Here is a 16,854-nt window from a genome sequence, read left to right on the forward strand (position 1 = left end):
TTCTTCTAATTTAATTCCCAGACAACCCGTATTATTTTTGCAATGACACAAAGTCACCGCGCACCCCGGACTCGCAGTCCTCCAGCCGGGGCTTCTCGATCTTCAAGCGGCGCAACTCGAAGGGCAGCAGTCCCCGGCCGGTGGTGGTGACCAATCCGGAACAGAAGCGCCTGATGACATCCGCCAATCTGGACACAACGGCCTCCATGGCACTCGGAAGTCCCCGGGGCAGCTTCAATTCCCTCGGCGGCTTCTCGCAAGTGAGTAGATGCTAATGGCTGAGGGTTAATGGAGCATGTTCCGAAACCGATTTCGGAATACTGATTCTGATTTATCAGCTGAATCTGCCACTTCCTGTGGCGTATGAGTGCCCTTCTAATGGGCCGCCCTCTTCCGTTTTGCGTTTTTCAGCACTCGTTTGAAATGCAACCGATGCACATGTACCGCCAGCGATCTTCCAATTCGCACTCTGAGTTCCGGGAACGCCTGAATTCCTGCAATGAGACACACAGCTCCCAGTGTCCCGGAGGAGGAGGTGGATCGGTGGCTGGGGATCACGACGAGGTCTTCAATCCGCTGACATCGCCAACAAGGTGAGCAATCCCGAGAATCGAACATTCAAATGGGGGCTGCACTGATGACAGGATGCGATTGCAGCTGTTGACAGTTTCGAACCGCCCTCTTTTCCGCCCGTGCTAATCGTTGGACTTTTCCTTTCTCCACCCCTTTTTTTTATTCCGCTCGATCTTCAGCAGCAAATCCCATCGACATCACACCCTGCCAAGTGGCGGATCTCGTCGCCATTCCCTGGGAAACTGGGCCCAACATCAGCAGCAGCAGCAGCATCATAACTCGGGAGCCATGGGCCTGGGTTCCCCGGATGAGGTGCCCAGCATGATGGCTCCCCGCCCACCGCTCCTCTCGCCCAACAAATTCCGCAGCGGTTCCCATCGACGAAGAGGTGAGTTGACGTTGACACTTGCATTTCCCATCTGCTCAGTATGCCAGGGGCAATCGCGAATTCCTATGCTAATCTGGGTTCAATAGATACAAAAAATGCATGTAAATGGAAATCGTTTACCTAAGAGGCCCCTATAATAGTTAATCAACTTGTGGTTATTTATTGTTATTAGAATATATAACATATGTGTGTCTTAGGAAAAATGTAGTACTTTCGTAGAGAACTTATAGGTTTCCCCCTATAATAGTAAAATAACTGCATATATCTTACAGAAAATGTCTTTCTGTTTACCAAATTTTAAGATCTAGATATTGGAACCTCAACAATGATTTGAACTTGATTTGAGATTATTTGTTGTTGAATTTCACAAATGGTATTCCCACTCTCTAAGCGAATTTTATAGATATTTAGCTAAAAGTAGCTCTACTTTCTGTGAATTTATAAACTTTCCCAACTGCTTTTATCCTTGGAATTAATAATCTACAAGTCTAATATACCCATGTAGCTATTTTAATTTACCCTACATGTTCTGCCGCAGCATTGACAAAGACAAAGTGTTTGTTAAATTGCATTCCCTGGCCTCGTTTTGCGTTCGCATTTTTGCACTTTGGCGGCTGTCAGGCGTCCGCTGCCCTGCTTTTCCTCGCTTTTCCCCGCTTTTCCCTCCCCAAATTCCACCCTTCTGGGGTTTTCCCCCCGAAACTCCTCAAACAACCTTTACCTCGAAGCTTTGCAGCACGTTTGCATATTAAGCGCAACTGCCAGCTCCTCAGTTGCCTTTTTATTTTTTTCGCCTGCCAGGCGCCATGGATCTGAGCCCCCTCATTTAAGCCACGTTAACAACATTGCAATGTTTACGCAAGTGATAATTGTAATCGTGTTTTGTCGCCAGAGCGTCGCCAATCTCTTTGTTCTGGCATTGTTTTTCCCTTGTAGTCTAGTGTAGCTGGGGCTTCTGTTTGCCTTCGATTTTGTGGCGTAATGAGGCGATCGTGTATAGCAGATCGTTGGCAACGCGCCTTCCTGGCTGATTGGCCTGACATTGACAGTCCTCCTCCGAGTGATGGATGCCCCCAAAGTGGGTAGCTGCATGCCAGATGCAAATGCCTCCTGGTTTTTGCTTCACCCACACAGTCGTGTATCCAGAAAAAGTCAGAGGTTTATGGTTTATGAGTCGCTCAGGACTCCTTTGCACGATCATTGTGTATTCATCAGAACGTTTTCAAGGTTTCGCTTTCATGACACTGCGATATGATGGACAATCTGGAGTTGATTTAAGGCACTACGTGGATTCATTTCTGTGAGAGAAATAATGCCAGATTTCATGTAGTTTTCTGGTGTTTATTATTGACTTTATTAAAGCGAATTCTTGAGAAAATTGCATACATGCTTATGTGTTTGCCATTTTAGTTTTTTATTATTTACCATTGCAATAACGGGTTCCCCATCTATATTTGACCCACTTTATAGCTATGGTCACTTGCAATCTATACGAATCTATGCGCCATATGCAGAAAACTAGGCAATTCTCTTCAATCGGCAATTAACCCACTACACCCACGAACAATTCAGTTTTAACACCTAAATTTATGGCAAAGTAAAACCAACTGGAACTGAAAAACAATGCCATATTTGCCAAGGGGCAAGAGTTATACGCATTTCCGCTTTTTCAATAACAATGGCATTAGCAATTGCAGTTTGTTATTATGTTGCTGGCAACATGGCGGATGGGCAACATCATGGAGGAGTCAATAAACGAATCGCTTGACGGGGGCGGTGGGTGTGGCCGCATGACGAGCATAAATTGAAATTGAAGAACTGCACATCCAATAAGGCACATCAAATCAACTGCCTGGAACGGAACTCTGCATAATTGATGGGCGGACTCCGGTGTATTGTACATATAGGAGTGCTTCAAACGTGTTAATGGCACGGAAGCGAACAGGAAAAAATTAAAGGGGAGTTGGGTGGCCACCAACTGCTTTGCATATGGCGCGTGCCAACCAAAACGATTGGCCAAATTTGGCCCTCCTTCAGCCATACCGAGAAATTGGCAGCACAAACTGTGAATACATCAAAGTAATCCGTTGCTGTTTACGTTGGCCATGTTTCCTCTTCATCGGTTGTCCCAATCAAAAGAGCTTCCAGTCAATAAGTCTCAAAGGTGCTGAAGAAGTAGGCTGCAATATGCCATTTATCAATTTTACACTGTTTTAATTGCTCCAGTCGCCGTGGAATGTGGCAGGTGATTTGGGGTCAGCAATCCAGTATTCAGAACTCAGAATCCAAGACAGAAGAAGTGCATTCTCCCGATGCATAAATGCACTTGTTTACCCATCGAATTCTCCCCCAGCGTCTGGCTTCTGTTTTCAATTCTCGGAACATCTGCTCATCAGATTACGCGGAGTGTGCTGCCCACATCCACCGACTTCAATGGGGGTTCAATACACTTAGGGACTCTGCCTTGGGGGTTACGTCTTTCTTTTCCTCGCTGCGCATATCAAACAGCCCGAAAAACACAAAATAGTCAGGCACCCGAAAACAGAAATCCTATCGAGGAACTCAAGTGTCTTCCTTGGCGGCTGGGACCAACACCTGTTGCATTCATAAATACTAAGCAGAGAGTCGGCGGTATTAACATAATTTTTGGTAGGATAATAAGGCCCACTCTACCAAAAAAATAATCATGTTCACGAAAAACATTTCTCAAATTTTGCTCACGTTTCAATTCGGAGGTTTCCCTTTTTTCTGTCTTTGTTGGCGACTATTTTAAAGAAGTTGGGAAAAGCGAGGAACAGGATCTTATCATCAAAATAAAATAATATGAGAATTTTATAAAATATCATCAAATCTTCTTTGAAATCATCAATCAAAATTGCTATTTTCTATTTATTTCGTTAATGGCACTCCAAGTTATGGGAAAATCATATAATCCTCGGTTAATTTCCTTCTCCCCTTTAAGATTTATGTCCAATTAACCTGCCAGAAAGAAATCTTAGCCTGCCATCTTTGCCTAGCCATTTACAAATTTATATTTCTCGCCACATTAAGTTTTATGATGATTTCTTATTTTATTGCTGTTATTGCTGCCCTTGTCTGGAGTTCCAGCTGCTGCCATTTAAATGGCAGTAAATAAAAATTATATTTTTATATGTTTACAAGTTTTTGCCAGTCCCCCCAAGTCACAAGTTCCAATCCCAAAACGATTCCTAACTGTTAAGGCTTTCCATAAAGAGGGTTCCACGGGAGTTCTTTAATGCTAGCGAAAAAAAAACAATTGGAGATCTGTTGATCGCTTAAAATGCCATAACTCCGTTTATAGCTCTTGGGTTGGAGGTTTGGGGATCCATAGCTTATTTAAAATGGACAATGCGTTGATTAAACGTCACGGGCACGTACAAAAACAACAACGACGGCGCGTTGACTTTTATTATTTTATAATCTTCCAATGCATTGTGTTTAACCAGGGAGAGAAAGAGAGGGAAATCGGAGAGAGAGAGAGGGCTAATTGATATTCTTGGCATTCAATAAAATCGGTAGAAGGCCCAAAGCCAAGTCGAAAGCCCAGCTTTTGCCAGTCGAAGTTGAAGGACTGTGGCAACTTGACGCTCCAAGCGTTGCGCATGCGCAGTTGAAAACTCAAAACAAAAATAAATCCCCTCAAGCTGCAGTGAAGAGTTGATATATTATAGCCAAAAACCTTTGATAATGATCTAAGTTTTGTGCCGTGTCGTGCTGAGGTTTTGGAATTAATAACAACATGTTGCTGAAAGTGGAAAACATTGAGATGGAGACGTTCTGTTGCGGTGAGTAGAGGTTTATCTCTATAGATACCAAATAGAATATCCATACCCTGTGACACTGAAACTCAATTATGCAACCAAGGCAGGAAAGTGGAAAACTCTAAAGAGCGGAATCTTCAAAGTGGCAGCACTTAAAATTCAGGCCATGAACTCTAGACTGTGATTGAAAATAGAAAAAAAGGGTTCTTGGAGTGGAAAAAACTTTTGTATGGTAATTGAAGGACCTTTTGAAATAAGCAATTTCCCTTTTGGTTTTTTAACATTTTTCTTTTTTGTTAATCGAAACTCAACTGGGGGCACGTGTTTGGAAAGATGAGGGACACGGCTTCAAAAATAGAGCACAGATTGAGTTTCCGCTTAAAACCGTCTAGACTCTGGGTTTGCTCCCCTATTTTCTAATTAATAACACAAAAAAACGGAAAGGAAAATGGAAAGCCAGACATAAAAAGCGGGACATTAAGGGGGAAAAACCTGGGGCAGCTGTGCTACCCCAAAAACGCAGATGTGCTGGGGAGTAGCGCGTGCCCTTCTTCGACTAGGCTTCAAAATAATGCTCATATTTCTGGATACCATATATACATCATAGTTCGCTTCCCTTCCTCGTGCGTGTTTAAAAATAGCAAAAAAGCAAACAGCAATTATAAACTGAATTGAAAGGGCTGTGCGTGATGTTAATGCTGAATAACAATCGCGGATCGGTTGAGAGGGCTGGGGCAAAGTGGGCGGGTCGGGGCGGTAAAAGGGCAGCAGGTGCCGTCCTGCAGGCAACATAAATACAAATACAAATACAAATACAAAAGCAAGTACAAACACATGCCCTCGCCAGACAATAATAACAATAACAACAGCCCAGAAAGCAGAATGTGCAGAAAGTAACGTACAATTTGCAGTTGGCGAAAAAAAAACAATGCGCAGGCGCAGACGCAGACGCTAAGTAAACATACTGAGAAGAACTCAGCTTAATGATCCTGAAAATGTTTTTTAAATATATCTCAGAACGTAAAGATCAACCATTTCCAAAAGCAACGAGGATTTTAAAAATAACTTGTTATCTTTCATATTAAAAATAAAATAACTTAATAGTAAATGTTGATTTCAACTTAAATTTAACTTAAGCAATTCCTTTTCTTTCTAAGGAAAAACAGCGGTTGGTTTAATTTAACCTTTTGTTTGGAATCTTTATGATATGAATGTGTTTTTAATATATTTTTGGTTTAAAAATTAAATTCGTTTATTAATTGTTTAATTTCAAAAATATATTTTAGTTTAAAAAAAAATCTATTGATTTAAATTTAATTTAATTTCAACTGCATTTTTAGATTTTAAATTTAATTTCATCAACTTATTGTTAGGCTTCCTTGGGACATATATTTGTTTTTAGTACTTTCTCTCAGTGTAGCCAATGACAGCGACTGCGGCAGAGACGCACGCACCGGAAATCCCTCATGGAAGGCTGCTTATGTGTGCGTGCGACTGCGACTGTCGAAGCTTGCAGCATAAATTGCATGCAGGAAACAAAAACAACACATATGGAGACGCTCGTGCTCTCTCTCACTCCCACCCTCTGCCATCCCTTTCGCTCCCTCGGTCTTGTTTATTAAACGGAAACGAAAAATTTGACTTGATTATTGTCAAGTTATCATCGTGGTTGTTTTGTTTTTTTTTTAATTTTTTGTTGAATGCTTGCCATAAAAAATAACGCTCTTGTTTACACTAGCCAGAAGAAATGCGGGCTTTCTACTTTTAACGACTGGATTTATTAAAGACTTGTACTCACGCCTATTAACCTTGAAGTTCTTGTAGATCTAATTTACTAAATTGATTTTGATAGCCTTTTTACTAGTTTTTTAGAGGTCTTGGTAACACAGCAACAGTCATTTAAAAAACATTAAAAAATTCTGAAAAATCTATCCCACATTTCCTGAAACACTTCTCTTGAAAAATGCATTTCCCAGAACCGCGTACTAAAGAGTTATCCCCATCGCATTCACATGAAACGATGTGTGCATTGTTTTAAATTGGCCAACAAAATATTTATGACTATATTAGGAGCCTCCTCTTGATGGCTGAAATGTTGTTTGTGAAATTTATGGAGACATTTATTGGCAGCCAGAATGCATAGATCAGTGGAATCGCAGCCAGAGTGACATTAATACCTTCCCCATTCCCCCTCAAAATGAATCGAATAAATAAGAAAGGCACAAAAAAATAATACAAACACCTCGGGAGCGAAACATTTGAATTGTGTTTGATGGAGTGTTTGACAAAGTTGTCGCTTTTCCAACTGGGGCGGGCATTAATCAACATTAGTCGGGCGACTTTGAGGTGTTGGGTGGGTTGAGATGATGGGTGGATTTTCCCCCTTTATAAGACCACAAATGTTGTGTTTAACACGAATCGCAGCCACGCCGCCCATGAGAATTTTTTAATATTTTTGTTGAAAAATTACAATATCCCTTGGTTCGAGTTCATCTTGACGGATGAGGCGAGACATTTGACACCTGCTGCACAATTACTCAATGCCCTAATACCACGAATCCCCAGTATCTGGATCTATTTTTGTAGTTAGGCCCTAAAAAAAGAGTTGCCGCCCATTGTTATTATAACGGAATTATGGAGGCAAACATGTGTGTGGGAGTCGGAATATACACTATACACACTATATATGTCTGACATTCCCCATCCAAGTCCAGCACAAGCCCTTTTATGACAGCGACAGCGCGGAATAACAAAACATTAATGTCAGAAACGTCAGAAATAACATCAGATATGAGGAACTTTTACCAGGGACCTCCCAGTTGTTTACAATTCAGTAAAAACGGCCATTTAAATGCATTATGCATTTTTTGAACTTGGCTTATGTCAAGGCCCATCTAACGATTCAACTTAATGCGTTTTATAGCAAGTACTTCATATTGCTTTTTATGAACTTCCCTTCGATGGACTTCGACTTCCTTTGGTTTATTTCACTTGTTCACTGGATTTGATTACCGTCTCCCATTTCGCATTCCCATCTATGTAGAGTTTGCCATAGAACTCTGGATGGATGGAAATCCTTATTCGGGGGAATTCTCGGGTCTGGGGCTGCATGCCATTGCTTCATTTTCCATGACGCGGCACGCAGCGTGAAAATGCTGCTGCCCCATCCACGGAATTTTCCCCTGCCACACGGCCTTCTTTAGTATTTGTTTTCCTTATGTTTATGGCTTGGAAAACGGTTCGATGCCTCATTTTTCTTGTAGCTATAGTTTTTGCTGTTTCGCTATTTAGGGCTGAAAGTGAGATTTCAAAATGTTGTTTATGTTTGCTTTTAGCGGGAAATTCCTTGTCGGTTTTAGAGGGAATGCGTAGAAAGGGAGCTTATTCGATGCAACATTTTATGATGTGTTTTTAAATGTTTTCATTACTAGACGTTTCAATGAGAAAATGGATTTCTTCATTTACTGGGTCATGGAGTACTCTATTTGGGGTTTCCCAGGAGGAAAAAAAAGAGTGCTTTAAGTCGAATCGTATACACAAAGTTTATGAAGAAAACTCCTATCAATCATTACAAAAAAACAAAACTACTTTTGAATTTGGTAATATATTAGAAATACGGAATATTTAAAAGCTCTAACTGAAGGAACTATGCCGTATGGCAATCGAAGCTATCAAAAAGAAAAATACCTACTTTTATAAACACATCTTTGGACACATCTTTCACTTAATTGGAGTGTTCTTCTACCACAGAAGCCCGGGGCTGTCATTAATACGAACATTGTCCAATTCACTGACCTCTTCAGAACCCAATAACCGAAACACAGATTGCCTCCAGAAATGAGAGACAAATGCAGGCATATTCAAAACCAGAGAGCCAAATCAAAAGCAATGTCATTTATAATCGTTGTGACTGACCATCCCCATTCCCAATAGCATATACCATTCTCAGTCCGATTTCCCTGCCCCATAACATTATTTTCCCCCCGGTGTCCAGCTGTCAGAAATTCTCACACTCTGTGGCAGGGAATCTGAGAGACAATGAGAACAGCAATTTCCATTTAACGATCTGGGGGTCGAGATACCAAAGGGCGGGGAAAAATGGCTGGACATGGCACCGAAACTAGAACTAAAACAATTTAAATCACTTATGATTTATGCCTAGTGCGAACTAAATCTAAATTAATACAAATCTCTGCGAGAACGGCCCGTACTCTTGGGGCATTCGGAATTTGGGTTAAACTTTTGTGAGAAAGGATTTATCTCGGTTTGGGAATAAATTGGGGGAGTACCACATACATATATGGAGATGCTGCAATCTCATAAGGAAGTCGACAATTAACCAAATCCAAGTGGAGAACTGGCCTTAAATTAAAAGATATATATGCGCATAATTAAGTTACAGTTGACATAATTAAATGATAATTGTTATGGTATGTATGCACACATACTGTGGACATTTTGAGTTATTCGCTGTTTGTTTGACTCTCGAGGGGGAGGGTTAATTTGTGTGTCGTCCGGTGGCCCCAGGCCCCTAAAAACCCCCATACCCCTACTGCCTTAACCCGTTGCGTTCCGCCGCAGTCCATTTAATCCCGCATTTATATTTCTGTGTTCGCCTTTCGTTGATTTATGTCTCTTGCTAAAAAAAAGAAGAACAAAATAAATACAAAAAGTGTCACCATCAGCGGTTGGCATTTATTCAAATTGTCTCTCCCCAAAATGTGCGGCTAGCCCCTCTGCATTTTACCACTCTCCAAAAACATCATCATAAAAATCAAGCCAGCCTGGGCTAAATTCACTTATAAGAATGTTTTTTGATGAATTATTTGGGAATTTATGGGGGTTCTTCTTATATGCAGCTACTTGGAAGTCAATATAATGGGATTTCAAGGAAAATATATCATTTGGTAGAGAAACAGAATAACAAATAATAAAATATTTCGATGTTATTTTCGGGGATGGAATATCTAAGAAAACAAAGCTTTATTTTTGAGTTTTTGAAATTTAACAGAGCTTGATAAGGAAACTGAAATCTTCAAGATAACTCAATCTATGCTTTATATTCCTAACATTGCCTCCAGTCGAATAAAACCAGATTCCACAGCTGCCCACTCTCGGCGTTAGTTTTAATCAATTAATTAAAGGCGTAATCCTAGGCAGCCGCTGATTTGCGGTGGGTCAAACCACTGGCCCACAATTGTGGATCGGGCAGTTAGTTCCATTCGAAATGTGGATGCTGCGACGACAAATTAGCGCAATGTTTGACTCGCTTCGCGGCGCTTAACAATTAAAAACATTGTATTTCGGTTTTTTTCTTTTCTTTTGTGAAATTTTAAAGCAATTTTCGAAACGAACAAATCGAAATCGAAGTGGAAATGCCAACGAAGGGCAGTTGTCGCCTCTTTAGCTGCGTTTCGGGGCAGCGAAGGCCTTCCAGGGAGGAGGATTATGTGGACATGGAGATGAGTGAGTTCGGGATGCAGCTGCGCGATACGAGGTCCATTAAATTGTGATCGATCACAGCCGAAAACACAGAGCATTTTCGCAAATTGCAAATAAGCAACAAGGCACAAAGATGATGATGATGAACAAAGGGAGCATTTTGTCTTACCCAAAAGGAGAAGCGATTTAACAATTACCAGATGTTCCAGCACTCAGCCATTCCGGAATATATATTATATAGTCCACGGAGGAACTCAATGTCAGACTGCGCTTTTCATTCCCTTCCCATTTTACTTGCGATTTTCAACAGCCGCGTTGCTGTCGCAAAACTGTCGTCTGCCATGTAATTGAGAAATAAATTTCAATGCAGCCACAGCGACAGCCTCCTCCTCCTTCGTCACAAAATCAAAGTTTGCAAACTGAAATGAAACAAAAGCCATTAAGGCCAAAGTCGGTGGAGCAGGATCAACAACTCAAAACAAAGCCAGTTCACTTCAAATCGAATATGTCTAAAATTGAACACAGTTCTAGTTTGGGTTTCAAGGCTAATTTTAAAGTTCACTTTAAAATAAATGAATTTTAAAATGTTGTAGGCTTTAGAATAGAAAACATTTCCTGTTTATGGGCTGTTTTCTTATCAGCAAATTAAACTAAACATAGGCCTTAAGCCTAAAACCAATATGTAAAATAAAAATTTAATTTAATTCAAAAATGTTCTTAAAATTGTAAAAAGCCTAGATATTCTGGTTAAACATATCTTTTGATTATTTTAAAAAATGTTAGAGGTTAAATATTTTTTTCTGTGCACGCGAACAGGATAAACTTTTATTCGGTCACAGTAATTAATCATTTAAAAGGGCCAAAGCAAAGCTTTCGAAACAGTTCCACTTAATTATGTTGTCAGGGGTCTTTTTAGAAGGCTTCAAATAAAATTTGACAATATTTTGCATATGAAGAGAGGCAGAAGTGAAATGATGCAAAATATATCCATATATTCCCCCTACTTTTTTCATTTCCACATCATATAGAACCGAGAGCTCCAGTTCCTTTGCCTTATAATGAGCACCAGCTGCAGGGAGACGGGAATATCTGGGTATAGCTGGGCAAAAGGGGGCAAAGTCAGGCAGGAAAAGCAGAGAAATAAGAGGCAGAGTGCACAAGGCGACAGGAAGAAAGAGCGAAATAAAGATAGAGATACTTCTGCTGACGTCGCCGCCATTTGTGGGTGTCAAGAAGTTCAGATTCTGGCAAATGCAACAGTGGATTTCGGTTTGGCCAGGAGATAGCATCGCTTTGTCTCCACTTCCCATGTGCGTGTGCATCATCCTCATCTTCATCATCATCTTCATCATCCGAGTGCTTGGGTGTTTTTTTGCCTTGAGGAGATTTATTTAAATGCGCTAAACGTGACTAAATTTATGAGGCAACCTGAAGCTGGCACAGGGAAAATGTCGCTGGGACAACACAACTGATTAGTCCGGCCTAATTTATTTGGCTAAAACGGGAGAGAGTAGGAAAACATCTTCCCCTACACAATTTATTTTGTTTTATTTAGTTTCATCCGAAGATCTGTTGTTTTCCTTCCACTAAAATCCAAGTCCAACTATGCATCTTCGGACAGTCGCGATGAGAATGTCACTGCGGAATGTGGCTGTGTGGAAAGTTCAATAGATTTCCGGCATTATCTCTGAATTCCTTAAGTGTTGAGCAAGATCTATGAAAGATTACAACATAACTGATTCAAGCATCATTTTTTGGGATTACAAATCGTGAGTGAGTGAGTAAGTGTGAAATGTGTGGCATCTTTTGATGAAAAAAGAAAATAAAAGTTTATGGTGTGAACAAAGTCTGGCAAAATAGCTACATAGTGGTTGTGATTCTTAAAGAATTTTGAAAACGTTTTATATTTTATTCCGTGCTTCCATTAATAATGATCTTCTTGACATGTTTACACTAAATATAATAAATTGCATAAACTTTTTCATAAACATTTTCAGGAAAATATTGTGCATTACAATTCCTTCACCTGACTATCAACTTCTAGATCTTCCTCAGAAATCAAAACTATTCTTAAATACCTGGCCCAGCCAAAGATAAGGGACAATTTTGATTCAGGTGACACAGTGCCTCACTCAAGTATACACACACTTTACCTTTGCGTCCTTGATTATCGCATTTTAAAGAATAGCGGCGCTTGAATGGGCCAAAAAGTCACATTTCCCTAGGGCAAAGTCAAATAAAAATTCTTCCGGGAGTGGGAACTATTTGAAGAGGTCACAAATCAAGTTGGTCAAATCCTAAGTAAACACATTATTTATCACAGACACACGCACTGTATATATATATATATATATATGCGTTTCTATATGTAGGGAGATTATTCAGGAGGTCGCCTTGGGCCAGTGGTTCCTTATCAGCAACTCCTCCGAGTTATTTGAGTTTTCGAGTCATTTTCGCTGACCGTCCCACGATCTTTTCCGCTCATTTTGCAGACAACTGCGGCAACGTGAACAACGCAAGTGGAGCGAGTGCATCCGGATTCCTGGGTCCCGCCGGCTACAACATGGACGACATCCTGATCATCACCGCCAAGCACAGCGAGCGGGCCTATCTGAGGGCCACTTTCCTGAAGAACCACTTCGACAAGATCACCAAACAGCGCGGACGGAAACCATTCAAGTAAGTTTGAAGTTCTAATAAATATAATATAATATTAACTAGCAATATCTTTAAATATATATTGATTTGAATGGTGTTTAACTGTCATTCGAGTACATTTTAAAAACACAGGTCATTTATTAGAATTTTTGTAGTATTCTATCTGTATATAAAAGCTATTCACTTAAAGCTATGAATCATTGAATAGCCAATTCCACTTGAATGACTTTAATAAAATTTATTATCATTTTGTTTCTTAAATGTAAATTCATTTAAAAAAATTCTAATTATTAATAATAAATCCAAAAATATCTTTCTAATATATTTCTAATATATATATCTCCTCCAGTTTTCTGCACATCAAAATTGACGATGGTCCCTTCAGCGAGGAGATTGCCCAGAAGTACCAGAACACAGCGCTGCAAATAGTGATCCTGTGTCCCGCCTTGTTGGCCCTTCCCCACAGCTTCCTGATGACCCAGCTGTCGGTGATCATTCGGGTGGAGAAGGTTCTGGCCATTCTGCTGGACGTGAGCGAGGACAAGGTGAAGGAGATGCACAAGTCGGCGCTGCCCAGTTACTACAAGTGGCGGCGGTGCGTGGTGAGGGACAATGACCAGGTGCAGATCAGCAATATCCTGGGCATAGCCACTGATATCCTGGGAAGAGCTCTGTGCCAGCGACCCCCATGCCATGATAACTCGGGAGGAGGAGGAAGTGGTGGCCTATCCCGCAGCTTTTCCAGCTGCACCGAAGGATTCACTGTGCTGCCCAAGAAGGTGAAACTGGGTCAGAACAAAGTGGTGGCCCTGTTGGCCGAGCCGCTGGAGAAGAATGACACCCTGAAGCTGCTGGTGGAGAAATCCGGTGAACTCATTGAGCTGCGCAACTTCAAGTGCCGCAATCCCTACACCCTGCAGTTCAATATCCCGGAGGCCTGCATGGAGATCTCCACCATGATCGAGATCCGGATCGAGAAGAACAACAAGAGTCTGGGTGCCAGGCCCATCAAGTGCGAGAGTCGTCTGCGGGAAATGGAGCAGCTGCTGCGGATCGAGGACTCGCCGATAGAGTTTATGTGCCATGCTTTGGGTATTGGACCCGTGGAGCGTGATGCCCTGGATCAGCACTTGCTGCAGTGCTTCCAGCGCAACATGCCGCCCAATTTCCACCTACTGAGTGGTCCCAGCGAGCGGCAGCCGCACTTCTTCACCCGCCTGGAGTCCAGTCCCGAGGAGTATCCCACCCTGTTGCACTTCGCTGCTAGGTGGGGCCTCAATCGCCTCTGCATCCAGCTGATGGAGTGCCCAGGTGGCGACACGGCCTGCGGCGTGAGGAACTGCGCCGGACGCACTCCGGCCGAGTTGGCCGAGCAGGAGAATCACCACAAGCTGGCCCAGAACATAGTCAGCTTCGCGGAGTTCCATGAACTGACCACCATGTACCACTACTTCAAGGGAGTGACCCCACCTGGCGAGAGCAGTCCCAAGCCCAATGCCAATGTGGTGATCGAAGCTCATCCCGGCAAGGGAAAGCCACCCAAGCAACTGCCCGCGGCGGAGTACATGGAGATGTCTAGCGGATCAGAGCGGGAGAACACGCCCGAAGTGAGGCCCAAAACGGAGACCCTGGCCATCTCGAATCTCAACTACATCAGTGTGGAGACGGAGGATGAGAACCTGCAGGCCTCCGTGACCGAAAAGAAGGTGGAGTCCGAGAAGAAGCTACCAGAAGCTGGTGGCCAACCGGGTCCAGAGAAGACCACCAATGAGCTGAGGATCAATGAGCCACCCTACTACCAGTCCAAGGAGCAGAACCAACCTCCCAAGGATCTAGCCAAATCCCTGGATGAAGTGGACTGCGCTCCTCTCTACCAAACCGACAAGTTCAGCCAGGAGTGCTCACAGCTGCTGGAGAACCAGCCGGGCAATGATTATGTGCTGCAACCCTCCAATGTGCCGGTGGTCCAGGATGATGGCAACTACCTGTTCCAGCCCTCCAATCGACCCGTGGAGGAGCCCCTCCGGCTGAGTCGGGAAACTAGCGCCAGAAACCAGAAGCAGCAGCAGCAGCCTGGCTATGGAACCCTCAAGCGCAGTGCCAGCGATGCCTCCGCTGCCAGTCACACGCGATCCAATGCGGACGATGAGCTGGCCGAGATTATGCATGATTTCAAGAACAATGTGCTCTCAATTCGGGATGTGGAGCAGCTGGTGGAGCGTTGGAAGCACCGCAACGATGTCCAGCAGAGCTTCCGCGAGAAGCAGGAGCAGATTGACCAGCTGCGCCGGGAGTACGAGCGCATCCAGGAGCAGGTGAAGACGCATCTGAAGCGGGAGACGCCCTTCGAGCGGATCAAGAAGTTCTTCTCGCGATCCAAGACACCGGGAGGAAATGATAGCCTGCTGGATGAGACCAAATCTTCGATAGCCACCAGCTGTAGCTTCAAGTCCAGTGGCGGAGTGAGCTCCGGCGTGGGAGCAGGACGACCCATCAGCTCGCTGAGCCTGCAGAGCGTGTCCAGTTCCAGTTCCTCCTCCGGGAGACTGAGCACCGGCAGCAATTGCAGTGGTGCATCGCTGGGGGATTCGGGCACCCACTCGGATCACGAGGATCGTCGCTTTCCCCACTGCCGTATGATGGACAACTACATGGTGCCACCTCCGCCACGACCAGTCTTCACGCCCAGCTCCACGCCCGGCGACGAGCGTCACCAGATCGTCTTCCCCTCGCCCATGTCCAGTTGCCAGCGCCTGAATACTCCCACCAGTCCCACGGGATCCGAGCACTACCAGATGTTCCCCTCGAACATACCCGTGTACGGCAGCAGCCAACCACTGGCCCAGTCCCAGAGCAACAACTACCTAAACACCATCGTGGAGGCCAAGGAGCAGGCGGAGAATCAGCACTACCAGAACCATAACGGAGTCACCCTGCAGCCCATCAAGCTGAACGAGCGCTCCAACATCATTTACGGCAAGCTGACCAAGAGTAGCTCCGCCAACGGATGCAGCTCCTTCAAGCCCAAGCAGATCCCAGTCCCCTGTCCCCAGGTGGGCAGCATCGAGGTCCAGGCCGAGGTCTACCAGAATGTGGGTGACATTGCCCCGGAAAGTGACTCCAAGACAGAAGAGCAGGCGCCCAACTACATGAACTGCTAGGCCATCCAAACGACACATCTCGAAATCGAAAGATTCGACAGAAAGATACATATATCTGAGCACCCAATTCCGATTGTAAATGGGGTCTATTGATCTATCATGTTTCATAAAATTTTGATCTGTTTCGGAATCCTTGATATTTGCTTAGTCTGTAAGCTCATCCCTTCGCATACCAAATGAAAGGATGAAATGAGTATGAACTAGTTATTGTTATTCTAATTATACTTTTAAGGCATTCGAAAGTGGTCCTTAGATCTTTGAAAATTTTTAAAACTAAAATTGAAAATTCTAATGAACATCACTTCGGATTATTTGTATTATCTCTGTAGTCTTCGGTTTCAGCATCTAACTGTACATTTTTGAAACGATTGCAAGCAACCAAATCAACATATCTTTAGAGAATAAGTGTAGATCCTAAGTCGATACAAACGAACCAAGCATCTGACATATCAGAGCGATTCATTCAACTTTAGGATTAACCCATTTAGTGTTAAGATTCCCATCTTCGGCATGCCGCTAAGCATGAAAAACTCGTTCATTCTACTATCCTCATATCCCCCGCAAAGTTAAACGCAATAAATTTTTTATATATAAGCAGAGCCAAACCTGTTTTCATTTGCCACGTTCGAAGGACGTGGTGTTTTGGGTGGAAATCGGGATGTGAATGTGGGTTGTGTGGGAGCCCAAAGTGTCCGTGGCGAACAGGAAATCGTGCGGAATCCCCTGCAACACGCAAAATGGGATTGCAACTGCCAACGTAAATTTCCCTTTTTCGGAAACAAATGCGAGTTTGCATTCATAAGGACCTGCTGACTGGAACGACTTTCTCGCGCTGGCTGCTTAAATGATG

At 43.1% G+C, this 16,854-nt stretch overlaps 2 protein-coding genes across 7 annotated transcripts in view; both read left to right on the forward strand.

Annotated features, from left to right (window-relative positions):
- Positions 1–16,603, forward strand: part of stumps (DBB domain-containing protein stumps) — a 33,997-nt gene extending 17,394 nt beyond the window's left edge. For 2 of the 5 annotated variants that reach the window (XM_036818529.3, XM_036818527.3), the window contains 5 exons: positions 22–260; positions 412–593; positions 753–961; positions 12,678–12,864; positions 13,193–16,603. In XM_036818529.3, coding sequence (XP_036674424.3) covers positions 22–260; positions 412–593; positions 753–961; positions 12,678–12,864; positions 13,193–16,004 — 3,629 coding nt within the window. In that variant the 3' untranslated portion in view covers positions 16,005–16,603. Of the gene's footprint in view, positions 1–21; positions 261–411; positions 594–752; positions 962–4,558; positions 4,768–10,035; positions 10,210–12,677; positions 12,865–13,192 lie in introns of those variants that run through there. The other 3 variants (XM_036818528.3, XM_036818531.3, XM_036818530.3) reach the window with 3 other exon arrangements.
- Positions 1–16,854, forward strand: part of His4r (Histone H4 replacement) — a 267,260-nt gene that overhangs the window by 220,365 nt on the left and 30,041 nt on the right. The window lies entirely within an intron of this gene.

This window comes from Drosophila suzukii, chromosome 3 (genome assembly GCF_043229965.1).
Source record: "Drosophila suzukii chromosome 3, CBGP_Dsuzu_IsoJpt1.0, whole genome shotgun sequence".
In the NCBI taxonomy this organism is placed as follows: Eukaryota; Metazoa; Arthropoda; class Insecta; order Diptera; family Drosophilidae; genus Drosophila; species Drosophila suzukii.